General features: G+C 43.4%; 1 protein-coding gene and 1 long non-coding RNA gene across 4 annotated transcripts; one reads left to right on the forward strand and one right to left on the reverse strand.

The window, feature by feature from the left end:
* Nucleotides 1–3,547: 3,547 nt before the first annotated feature.
* Nucleotides 3,548–11,999, reverse strand: LOC128505184 (receptor-interacting serine/threonine-protein kinase 3-like). Of its 3 annotated transcripts, none has more exons than XM_053475495.1 (10): nt 11,809–11,999; nt 10,411–10,729; nt 10,005–10,147; nt 9,739–9,788; nt 9,423–9,581; nt 8,540–8,646; nt 7,864–7,924; nt 7,296–7,366; nt 6,627–6,660; nt 3,548–3,734 (listed from the first exon to the last, which is right to left on the reverse strand). In XM_053475495.1, the coding sequence occupies exons 1-10, from the start codon at nt 11,940–11,942 to the stop codon at nt 3,610–3,612; spliced, it is 1,203 nt and encodes a 400-aa protein (XP_053331470.1). In that variant the 5' UTR covers nt 11,943–11,999; the 3' UTR covers nt 3,548–3,609. The 3 variants fall into 3 exon arrangements, with proteins under 3 accessions (XP_053331470.1, XP_053331471.1, XP_053331469.1); XM_053475494.1 differs by lacking the exon at nt 3,548–3,734 and adding an exon at nt 6,241–6,517; XM_053475496.1 differs by lacking the exon at nt 6,627–6,660 and having other exon boundaries at nt 3,564–3,734.
* LOC128505191 (uncharacterized) lies at nt 7,850–8,510 on the forward strand. The gene is made up of 2 exons (XR_008355545.1): nt 7,850–7,946; nt 8,205–8,510. It is a non-coding gene; the product is annotated as an uncharacterized LOC128505191 (long non-coding RNA).
* Nucleotides 12,000–12,989: the final 990 nt, after the last annotated feature.

The following is a 12,989-nucleotide window of genomic DNA, read 5'->3' on the forward strand; positions in this document are numbered from 1 at the left end:
CCCCAGCGCCATATTTCTCCCCATTTGACCAGCGCCATATTTCTCCCCAACATCATATTTCTCCCCATTACACCAGCGCCATATTTCCCCCCGTCATATCAGCGCCATATTTCTCCCCAGCACCATATTTCTCCCGGTCATATCAGCGCCTTATTTCTCCCGGTCATATCACCAGCGCCATATTTCTCCCCAGCGCCATATTTCTCCCCATCATACCATTGGTGCCATATTTCTCCCCAGCGCCATATTTCTTCCTGTCATATCAGCGCTATTTCTCCCCGTCATACCTGCGCCATATTTCTCCCAATCATTTGACCAGCACCATATTTATCCCCAGCGCCATATTTCTCCCCAGTGTATCATTGGCGCCATATTTCTCCCCGTCATATCAAGCAGCGGTGCCATATTTCTCCCTGTCATATCAGCAGCAGCGCCATATTTGTCCCCGTCATATCAGCAGCGGCGCCATATTTCTCCCCGTCATAGCAGCGGTGCCATATTTCTCCCCGTCATATCATTGGCACCATATTTCTCCCGAGAGTCATATTTCTCCCCATAATAGCAGCAGAGCCATGTTTCTCCCCTGCGTCATATTTCTCCCCATCATACCACTGGCACCATGTTTCTGCCCATCATATCATTAGCACCATATTTCTCCCCGTCACATCATTGGTGCCATAATCCTCCCCGTCATATCAGCGGCACCATATTCCTCCCAGTCATATCAGCTGCCCCATATTTCTCCGTCACATCATTGGCGCCATATTTCTCCCCGTCATATGATCGGCGCCATATTTCTCACCGTCATATCATTGGTGCCATATACAACCCCGTCATATCATTGGCGCCGTATTTCTCCCCATATCAGCAGCGCCCTATTTCTCCCCATATTATGGGCTCCCCGTCATATCAGCAGCACCATATTCCTCCCCAGCACCATATTTCTCCCCATATTTTGCAGCGGCACCATATTCCTCCCAGTCATATCAGCAGCGGCGCCATATTTTTCCCCATCATATCAGCAGCGGCGCCATATTTCTCCCCATCATATCAGCAGCGGCGCCATATTCCACCCCAGTGCCATGTTTCTCTTATCAGCACTGGTGAAATAAATATGAATGCAGCAAATTAATTACAATCAAATTCTTTCCCGGGTTTGGGTTTTCAGCAGTACTACTAATGCTTCTATTCTTGCATTTGTTATCCCAAAGGCAAGAAAATCAGCATAGGTGGGACAGCACCTTTAAAAACAAAGTGAGGCTGAGATGCAAAGTACAAGTTTTACTTTACAGAGAGGGTAGTAGATCAGCGGAACAGCCTCTCAGCAGTAAAACTACATAGTAAAAATCTAACTTACAGGGCCACCAGTCCGGCCCTGGTACATAGTGTATTCGTTACTGGTATATGCATTCACAAGCCGCAAGGATTAAATCCGTCACACTAATTTTCCCCATATTTTCTATCTTAAAAATGTTTTTGTCTTTTAATTGAATTAAATTTTCTTTTAAATTATTTTTAAAACCCCAGTGTCAGTCCTGTATTCTATATGCTAACGTACACAATAAACATAAAGCCTTAAAATGTACTTTAACATTTTGCACCAATGAAAATTTAAAACCAGTACTTAGAAAAATGTCATCTTAATATAACCATCGAGCGTTCATGGATTATACAGTGACCCGCGTTTAGTGCAAAATAGCAATATAAAAAAATAAATACCTATAAATTGCAAATAATTTAAAAAAAAATACCCAGAAGAAGGCTTTGCTAAAACTGAGCCAGTGAAAGTTTACAAAAAATAAATAAAAACGTAAAATCGGAAATTTTGCAAATAATTCAACAGAAATTGCACTAATTGCAGTAATAATAATACGTAAAAACCTACAATGTTTGAATAACGTAAATTTGGAGGCTCTGCTAAAATCTAGCCACTGATTTTTTTTTTTTTAATGTCTAAAATTTGCAAGTTTAAGAAAATGTAAACTTCAGATTAATGCCTTTTTTGCTACTTTGTTAAATCTATGTCATACACACAAAAAAAACCACCCAGAGGCCAATAACACAGGAACTAATAAGATAGTATCAAAATAGTAACTTCACTACCGGCTCCTGCAAATGATTGCCAGGCCCTAAGGGGCCCCTGGTCGTCCTGGAAGAAGTCCATTGGGATATATATATTTTTTATTTTTTTACATATAATTGTATCTTTCACTAGACACGTCCCTCACGCCCTAGGAACGCTCTCGGGAACGAGACCGCAGCTGCACATAACTTTTTAGAGCAGCCTCTAGATGATGATTATTATTATTATGGCGTTGGTCTGATGAGAGGCTCGACGCGTGTCTCTTGTTTATCTGTAGTTTATTCTTGAGTTACTGTGTCATTTATTAATCCCAGCGCACATACAGGCTTTGTAACACTCGGCAATGTCCATTAAAAGTTTTGCCGAAGAACAAAAGTCTGGGCTGAAAAAGGTGATGCAAAGCTATGGCTGAAAATATAAAATAAATGATAAATAATAAAAATAAATATATTAAAGTAATTAAGTATGGCTAATTCTCTGCTGCACATAGAATCATATTTTTTTTGTACCCCAATGGACTACTTCTAGAAGGGGACTTGACAAAAATTCAGATATTAAAATAGATGTATATTTTATAGTAGTATGAATTTTTATATCATATGAAACATTTTTTATGACTGTAGATTTTTTTTTTCCAGGCACAGGTTGTACCAAATATAGTAAAGCAAAATATATGATTGCAAGAAAAAAATGTCTACCCGTATATATAAATAATGCCCAAGGGTTCCCGTTTCAACTAAATAGTCCTGATTTTAAGGTACTGCATAGTTAACCCTTTGGGGAGTTGGGATCATAAACCAGTTGGGTTGAGGAAACAAATATGGGAAAGTTTGAAATGATCCCATTTGCTCATTTTATTTACTTAATCCTCACTCGTGAAGCCTTCTGAGTGGCAAAATATACTTAATTCTAAATTGAATAAAAAGGACAACCAGGTATGGTCTACACATAGGGTCTTTGAGATTTGATCTAGCTGTAACAATATCATTACTATTTTTATAAACAGACTTTTATCCAGTGTGGAAACGGGGGAGGGGGGGCATATATAAGATCAGAGATCTCCCATATACCCAAACCATTTCAATTACATTTATTTATAAAGCGCCGGCCAATTCCATTTATACCGCGGAGGCAAGCATGGACCTTCATGGCGTCCGATAAACACCAGAATATGCCCTGGTGCTGCGCAAGTCAGCAGGTAAATTACAATAGTTTCTATGGTGATAAGACCTGGTTACCCCCAATATCACTTTATACATTTTATATATTCCTGGTATATTTTATAATAAAATGTGAGATCTTTAGAAAGATCTCAAATATTTTTATATGTTTTAAATTAGGATCTAAATATTCAGATGCTGCTTCCCCCAAATCCAGAGCGCTGCTTCCGCCTAGTGGTCAGTTTGTATTACTACAACAAGCTAGGTTTCCTATTAGGAATCCTCTTTTTAAATTCCTGATGGCTACGTTTATACCTAATTTCTTTAAGTATTCCCGTTGGAAGCAGCGCGCATCATCAATTCTTGTTACTTTAATGCTGGCATTGCATTCCGTGCAACAGAGGGTGGTAGGTGCATGCGCGGCGTTCTGGCAGTCATGTCGGAATGTACTTCTGTGGCCCGGAGAGTGAATCCAGCTGGCTTGATGTGTCCTTAAAGAAAAACGGGTTAACATAGCATCATTATTCCATACACAGACATATATATGCTGTTTGTCACGATCCAGTATAATTCTCTCCATCAAAAAGGGTTCACTTAAACGTTTGTAAACATATTATATTTTTCATAATATTTGTAACACTTTGCCATGATCGCGAGTGACATCGGTTTCATCTTGGATGATCTCTTTTCGGAAAAGATCGTAACTCATGAGGAGCTCGACTTGATAACTGGACAAGAACGGGCAAGGACCAAAAAAGCTCAAATACGTTATTAAATATGTTAAAAGAAGCATTCATCATTGGCGGACTCTTCTGCCATAAATGATGAATCGCTTCCCGGTGGCGTTTGATGAGAGGACCCGCCAGCACGTTGGCTTCCTGGACACCTGTTAAGAGAATTGAATGGTTGTGATCCACTAAAGTTTCAACAGAGAATTAGATTAAAAAATAAAATAAAATGTAAATTATGGGTTTTTGTTACCAAACCATTACTTTTTAGCATTTATTTTGCCCGCTGTTTTAAATGTTTTTTATCCTGCAAGATATTGACCATTTTAGTAGCCCTCCTGTCCCCTGAATGCTAATTTCTGTCTTGAGGGCCTGCGGCGTAGGGTGCGTTACACGCCGACGGCGTAGGGTGCGTTACACTCCGACAGGGCCTGCGGCGTAGGGTGCGTTACACGCCGACACGGCCTGCGGCGTTTGGTGCGTTACACGCCGACAGTGCCTGCGGCGTAGGGTGCGTTACACGCCGACAGGGCCTGCGGCGTAGGGTGCGTTACACGCCGACAGGGCCTGCGGCGTAGGGTGCGTTACACGCCGACAGGGCCTGCGGCGTAGGGTGCGTTACACGCCGACAGGGCCTGCGGCGTAGGGTGCGTTACACGCCGACAGGGCCTGCGGCGTAGGGTGCGTTACACGCCGACAGGGCCTGCGGCGTAGGGTGCGTTACACGCCGACAGGGCCTGCGGCGTTGGGTGCGTTACACGCCGACAGGGCCTGCGGCGCTGGGTGCGTTACTCGCCGACAGGGACTGCGGCGTTGGGTGCGTTACACGCCGACAGGGACTGCGGCGTTGGGTGCGTTACACGCCGACAGGGCCTGCGGCGTTGGGTGCGTTACACGCCGACAGGGCCTGCGGCGTTGGGTGCGTTACACGCCGACAGGGCCTGCTGCGTTGGGTGCGTTACACGCCGATAGGGCCTGCTGCATTGGGTGCGTTACACGCCGACAGGTCTTGCGGCGTTGGGTGCATTACACGCCGACAGGTCCTGCGGCGTTGGGTGCATTACACGCCGACAGGGCCTGCGCGTTGGGTGCGTTACACGCCGACAGGGCCAGCAGTGTATTGAACTATATACAATTAAATTTAGATGTGTTTGATTATATACGATATTAATACATACGATATTATAATAAAAATGAGACATGGGATATAATGTCTCGAAAGAAAGGTATCTCAACATGTATAGCCTGGTGAAGAGATGCGATAGAAACATTTAAATACATAAAGGGATTTGACCAAAAACGCAAGTGATGTTTTTTTTCATAGGAGGAAATCACCGATTCAACCTAAAACTAGAGGGTGAGAGGAGTAGAGACATATGTACATACGTAGATATATATAGATATAAACTGGAGTCATGCTTCGGCCCAGCTTTGGCTCACATGGCTATCTGGAGTTGGCGTGGGGGGGTAAACGAGGCTCCGGTATGATGTCATGCGAACACCGTTTGTACCGCGAGCCGGCGTGTGGCGGAGAGAACTAAACTAAAACGGTCAATACCTTGCAGGATAAAAATTATCGGTAAAGACTAAGATCTCAACGTGTATATCATGGAGGAGAGAAGAGCAGGGAGATGCGATAGAAGCATTTAAATCCCTAAAGAGATCAAAGATGTAACGTAAAGGTGTTTTACTTAGAGAGTGATATACGTGAAACAGCCTCCCAGCAGAAGTGGTAGAGTGAGGGAATGTAAACATGCGTGGGCATGATAAAAAGTGGGCAGATTAAGGGGCCAAACGGTTCTCACCGGGTGTCAAATTCTATCCATGTAAAATATAAACGTGCAACAAAGTGTTAAAAATAAAATTTTCATTTTTAGGAATAAAAGGTGAATTTATTTTTTTTTTATAGCATCTGAAATATATGTTTGTCTAGCAAAACAAATCCACTTTAAATTGTCCTGTGTGAATAGCGACCAGCAGACAAGATAAATGCCTTAATGCTAAAGAATAATAGTTTGGTAAAAAAAATTTAAAAAATATTGAAAAAAAATATATATTTTTCTGTTGAAATGTCAGTTCTCTTAACAGGTAGCCAACGAAGCCAACACGCTGGCGGGTCCTCTCATCGAACGCCCCCGGCAACGCGGTTTCTCTGCTGCCGATTGGTTAACAATTGATTATATCTGACCCAAGGACCAATCAGATGACATTCACACCAATCGCGCCACTCCAAGGGTTCTATGGGACTACCGGACCGTCTTTTCCCCTGATAACTGGTGGGAAGCGATTCATCGTTTATGGCAGGAGAGAGTCCGCCAGTGACGAATGGTACTTTCGCAGCAAGTTTAATAACCGGTTTGAACTTTTTTGGCCTTTGTTTATTATTTTCAGAACAGTCATCCTCGCCCGTTCTTGTCCAGTAACGCCGGTCGTTATCAAGTCGAGCTCCTCTTGGTTTAAGATCTTTTCCGAAAAGAGATCATCCAAGATGGAACCGATGTCAGGGTTCGCTCTCACGATCGCATTCATGTGCTTTCTTAAAAATTCTGAAAAAGCGTGAAATTGATTTGTCAGAAACTAGTGGATGATATTATAAAACGTATAATATATATAAGCACGCAACAACAAAACACGGGCACACGTGTATTTACTAACCTTTAGAATCAATCTGATCGTCAAATGGTTCCACCTGCGTAATAACGAGAAAACATTTTAGTTTTGCACACCTGCTTTCAAATATATCGAATATCCCAATATCTCAGTTTAGCTAAAGCACTATTGCAGTTGAAAGGACGGCCCATAAATAAAGCTACAACGGGGCTTTATTCACTACGCGTGGAGCTTATTCCCCTGCTTTACTTTCCATAAGGGCTGAGCTGACCCTGTATAATGTATAGTTCAAAGTTGCTCTTCATACATAGATTTAACTTCATGTATGAAGTAGGAAAGGAACGTATTGAGAGGTTGGAGGCACATACTTTCTCTTGTTATCTCCTTAAGTTCCTTCTACCATTAGAGGGACACCGCATGCACTTTGAGAGGATAGCCGAGAGGACCCTTAAAATTTTTTTTATTATATGCTTTATTCAAAGAGGTTGGGGGGTTCTGCTGCTTTAGTTTGGACAGGGAGAATGTTTGGGGTATTAACCGCTTTGCTGTCCTGCCTAGGAAGAGAAACCGTTCTCTCTACCCGAGCTAGAAGTAGAAGTTTGAAGGCCTACAGAGGCGTGAACGGTACCTCTTTTCCATACACAGAGCTTGATCGTTATCTATCCATCCCTTCATGATAATGAACAGGTCCCCCTTTAAAGTTCTTGAACGTACCTCCGCTTTGGATCTTTCCTGTTGATCCAAGCACTCCTTGAATACTTGAATATTGAAGTGACTGCTCATATCTACAGAGAAACACACGAGGTGATTAGCCAACGAAGCCTTCAGTTCCTGCCACTGTAAACCGCTGCCTGCCAAATCATTCTCCCCTTTATCACCGAACCCTGCTCCCATCTAACACGGCGACCTAGGGAGCTAAGCGTACGTGATGATTTCGATCAATAAATGTGGAAAATAAATTGCTCGTTTCAGAACACATAATATACGTTTCCAACTGACCAAATAGTGCCAAGTACCAAGACAATAGCCTCTGTATTTACATTTTGGTGGTGCCCAAGGCCTGACCAGTCTGTCCTCACTGCTGAGCACTGGCATTCGAGATCTCTCTTATTAATCGTCCCATTGAGCAGTGACGATGGGCCAATTTATTATGATGCACTTATCACCCAAAACAGAAATATGACCCTGTGCTTTGCAGCAGATGGACCCCCCTCCCCCACCCGTAGACCTGCAGTCCTAGACCAGTATAGGACGATATCGCTGACGTGACAATTCCACTCACATTGAAGGTTGGTCATAGGAGATACAGTAGCACCATCGGGCAGGTCTTCTGGCTTGGATCCCTTCAAAAGAACAAGAACACCGGTGATTACTTAATCAGATCCTTAAGAGCTGGTCCACCAACGCAAACCACTTGCCCAATCCCCTCCCAAAAGCAATTTATTAACCATATAGATTTTTTTTTGGCTTTATTTGTATTTTCCACCCAGGAGAACTCAACTTTGACAAAGCTCGTGGCATCCTCACCTCTAGTTTCTAACAGTAATAAGATGTCATCAATATACAAAAATGGCAATTTCACCTAAAAGGTTTTTTTTATTATTATTATTATTATTCCAACAGAGTCTATTCAACCAGCTTGACAAGCTCTGAAGACCACCACCAAAGGTCTTTTTTAAACAAGTTAGCTGAATAAACTCAATACATTAGCCTGGTGGCCTCTTGCATCCATCTTTCTTGACTTCAAAAATGTGAATAAGCAGAGGAATCAACAAAAACTCTTCCTCTACCGGTTCTCTGCTCCCTCACCAACGTTCCTGGCTTTCACTCTTGAGAATGCACTGGGTTTATATAAAAATTGTATTTTTCTTAAGGGTATTGCCATCCTGTTACACTAATAGTTCAATAAACCTACTTTTTAAAGGCTGGCGTGAGTTTGAGAAAGTTGTTTTACTTACCCGACGGGCCGTAGAATGTCTCTTGAGAAAAACCAACACCTCGTGGACAGCTTTGTCTATGTCTCTAGCGTATGCTCGGGTCATGGTTAACGTCAGTGGCTTACAGTCTGAAAGGAAGACATCAAAGTTTCAAGCAAGAGTGCCTTCTATAAACCAAAAACAAGGATGACTTATGTAGCGCTAGGGCCAAACATGCATCTCAAAACGTCCGCAAAGATCAGAAGCTTTAAGATATTTACACCCCAATGGATGATGGACCTGGGTAACATCTATAGGTGGATCTGAAGATAACGACGTTGGGGTCCCAAAAGCCTATGTGGCATAACGTCTTTCTGCAATAAAAGGGATCAACTAAATATTCAATTGTTCCTTCAACCACAATGCCAGCTGGTGGCATCAGAGAGGCTTTACAATTCCTTTAAAAGGTGCAGCAGATCAGACCCATTCTCCCCATCTAGTGCTGTAAAGACTCAAACTTTAATCAGTGGTTGGTTTCGTCTTAGACTCAGGAGCCATATGCCTGCCTACTAAATTGCTACCATGTGTGTAGATCAAATTATATTTTGAGGTCTTATATTCCTATGCTTTCTGAAATGTATGAACCGTCTTAGGCCAATTGAAACAAGGGCAAGCAAATCATACACTAAAGTAGGACTATAAACCATGCAATGCAAACAAAGATTATATAGAAAACAATTGCGATCAATATTGGTCAATAATAGAGCTGCTACACAATCCCACCTATTGTTACACCCCATATTAAAACATATGACCTACACAGCTGTCTGGAGACCACATATTTACCTAGGGACCATCGAACCTGAGGTTCCTCAAAGGCTAGCAACCTTTGGACGAGATACTTCTCAAGGAACTACATTCTTACCGGAGAAACTGGGTCGATTTTCAGGAAACTCATCCCAGCACTTGATCATCAAGTCAATGGCTTCAGCGACCATTTTTACCGAAGTCCACTTGTTCACCAAGTCCATGTCGGGTCTACTGCCATTAGGTATAAGTAGCTTAATCATATCACTGCCGGCCACTGAAAGACTCAAAAACAAGCAGGGTTAATGATCTTGGTACACACAGGGGAACAAAAGTAGATTGGAAGAGTCATCTACAAAGAAACCTAGGGATAAAATGAAAAAGACAGCAGGAAAGGAACAAACGCACAGAAATAATCGCATCCTGTGACATACCAGAGTACGGCTCCTGACCGGACAAAACTGACCAGGTTAAGATGGCAAAGCTGAAACATAAAGCAGATGAAATGTGTGAGGTGGTGCATTATGGGAGACCCAGAGATATGCTCATGTGCATCTATGCCGCCGTAAAAACAGTCTTATTATCCCGACAATAAAATGTATTCTGGGCAAAGGGAACCTCGTTGTTAGGTACATGTAACCATATTCACTGGGGGGGAACGTTCTACATGACCTCAGGACAGTTCCAGAACCCATTTTACCTGTAAACATCAAACTCTTTGGTTGGCTTGTAGTTGACGGTCTTGAAGGACTCGGGTGGCATGTAGGCCACAGTGCCAGTCATGGACTGATTTAAGGAAGTCGTGGCTGAACCTGCAGTTTTGGCCAAGCCGAAATCGGTGATCTAGAGCGGGTGGGGAAAAACAGTAACAAAGCATTAACAGATGAGAAATAAAACTGCGTGGGATGTTGTATCGGACCTGTTGCCCACAGGGTTCCTCTACAGGTAACAATCGCATATATATTCTTCCAGAGACAAAGCCATGGCATTTCCTCATTTGTGACCTATGACAATCACTCAACTACAGATAATGCAAATGATATCTGACTTCTCATATTCACTTCAAATAGTTTTGGAAAATCGGCAAAACCTTGACTGTTACTCACCTGGACATCTAAGGACTTGTTCAGGAGAACATTCCGAGGTTTGAGGTCACGATGGATTATAGGGGGTTTGAGAACATGATGGAGATAGTTCATTCCTAGGACCACCTGATGGAGAATCTGAAACCTCAGAGCCCAAGGGACATCTGGAACATTGTCAAAAAGTCTCCGAAGAGACCCATTGTGCATGTACTCCATGACCAGTCCATACTCAATCTGGTCTCCATCCCGCTTCTCGTACACACCAAGAAGACGAAGAACATACGTGTAATTCGCTTTATGCATCAGGTCCCGCTCCTTCATGAAATCTTTCAAGCCATCACTAGGAATGGAGAGAACGATTGAGGTTAGAATCTTGTCTGACAGCTCATACTCACATAAAAACAGACCTTACCAGCTACGTGGCCTCATTAAGAAATATGGCAAGTATGGGGTCATACGATAACATTGTACAGGCCAAGGACTACATCATTGACACCCCAGAGAAACCAACGGTCACATTATCACATCAGACGTAACAGTCCCACCATCAAAACCAACAGGAACATTTTTTTAGCCTTATAAGCCCACGGGACAGTCTTTAGTTGACTTTGAAACCTGTTTATTGCCCAACATTCAGAGTTCCATCTGAAAAAGAGACCCCCCCCCCGGAAAAAAAAAACTGTATGAACTTTAATGAAAGGTTCCATCATCAAATCTGAACGTCTTACGTTTTGCAGATGGGAGCTACATTAAAATCAGTCACATGATCAGTATGACAGGCAGAGGTGTGGTCATGTGACCAAACACGCCCCAGCCTGTATTATCGGATCAGGCATGTAAATGGACAAATTACAGGATCACACAGGTCAGTGGCCACAGGGCTCATCATAGACCAAATCAAACACGTAATCAAGACAAGGGTCTGAAAACCCATCAATAGATACGCCATGGCAATGGCCACGTGACAATTCACCTGCTGTATTATAACTCCCAGGTCACGTCACTAGCACTGATCCGTGTCCACATTACTGTATGTAAAGAATCCGTGACAGCGCTGGAAGGCAGACGCACGATAAGGATACAGTACGTCTCAGCGGTCTCACATGAGAATTCATCGGCCACATCATATAAGTGGCTACGTGATCCTGCCAGGTGGCTCAGCGTCTACCTGGTCAGGTGAAAGGGCAGAATCGGGACACAGGTCTTATCAGCTGTCATATTATATGACATGGCAAACCATTGGCTATAAGATATGATAAATCAGTGGTCCTACTTGACAGGTCAAGTGAAAGACCAATGTGTACTCAGACAGGCAAATGGTCACATGATCAGATTTGACAGGCCAGCGGCCCCAGTACCATGCCAGACAGCTCTGTGGCCCCATTATCATTACAGGACATTAAAGTACCCCGTCCTCACCCTTTCTCCCCCTCGATCATCTTGAGGGCGATCTCGGTGCCCAGTGTCCGGCTCCATCCTCGGTACACCAGCCCAAAGCCCCCGCACCCCACCAGCTCCAGGCACTCAAGGTCCCCGCCCGGCAGCGCCTGCATCTCCCGGCGATCCTTGTCTCCAGCCTACGCACGCACAGCCCGGAAAGGGAACCAAGCAACCATCACAGCAATAGCAAGCGATCGGGTTACCACACTTGCCCTCAACAAACATGGCGGAAAGCTGAACAGCGCTTCCGGTGGCGAGTTCCTCATCTTGTTGATTGACAGATGAGACAAACTGTTTCCGTCTCCATTAAGATAAGTGCTATATGTGAGCGGTAAAGGCAGGGAGGTTTTACTTCACTCACTTCCTATAGATCAATAATGCGCAGCTTTATCTGTGAGTATTTTATGTCCTCTCGCCTAGAGCAGACCTCGTTCCTCCAATGTTATAATAATTAAAAAACCGCACATTGTTAATGGCAGGTATAGGATCAAAATGCCCCTAAATTCTAGGAACTGAGGAGGTTTGCTGGGTATGAGGTAATCACAGGGTTCCACCGTCCTAAACGCCCCGATAACGTGTAAAGAAACAGCAGGGAACGTCTTAATAAAAACCAAAACCTTCCTCTTAATGATATACGTATATAATACGCATATACGGTAAAAAAAAAAGGTGTTCATAATACCCCCTACCTCTATTTCAGGTGCCCAAAGCTTGGGTAGCCACCCCCCCCATCTATCCACTGTATGATGTATTGAAGCAGAATGCTGGGATATGACATCATACCTTGGCGCTATTCTTCATTACATCACCATACCTGCCAACTCACGTTGCACTGCGGTGGTAAATCTCTGGGTCGCACACATGGTTAACTCCGCCCCTCATGCAGATGACCCCGCCCCACGTAAAGTCAAGTCTCCAGATTGATCAGTTTGCCAACGCAGTAGGGGTGAACTCCGTAAATAGCCCACGAGACCAAATACCCAATGAAGCAGGACCGTGCCCAAAAATCAGTACTGTCATGCTTAATACGGGACAGTCGGGAGGTACAATATCAATATGGCCACAAAATAAGACACTTAAACGACCAACATGTCTCAAATTAACTGTGGGGTATATTCACTAAAGGGAGAGTTGTGTTTCAGCTCCTTGATGTCTCCATA

Source organism: Spea bombifrons, chromosome 9, assembly GCF_027358695.1.
Source record: "Spea bombifrons isolate aSpeBom1 chromosome 9, aSpeBom1.2.pri, whole genome shotgun sequence".
NCBI lineage: Eukaryota > Metazoa > Chordata > Amphibia > Anura > Pelobatidae > Spea > Spea bombifrons.

What these genes read in the sequence shown, in the direction of transcription:
- LOC128505184 (XM_053475494.1), bottom strand. Translation starts at nt 11,942, where the DNA reads ATGCAGGCGCTGCCGGGCGGGGACCTTGAGTGCCTGGAGCTGGTGGGG. An exon ending in AAATCGACCCAGTTTCTCCG is followed by an intron (nt 8,647 to 9,422) that starts GTAAGAATGTAG and finishes TCTTCCTTTCAG; the next exon opens with ACTGTAAGCCACTGACGTTA. An exon ending in CGATCAGATTGATTCTAAAG is followed by an intron (nt 6,518 to 6,626) that starts GTTAGTAAATAC and finishes ACGCTTTTTCAG; the next exon opens with AATTTTTAAGAAAGCACATG.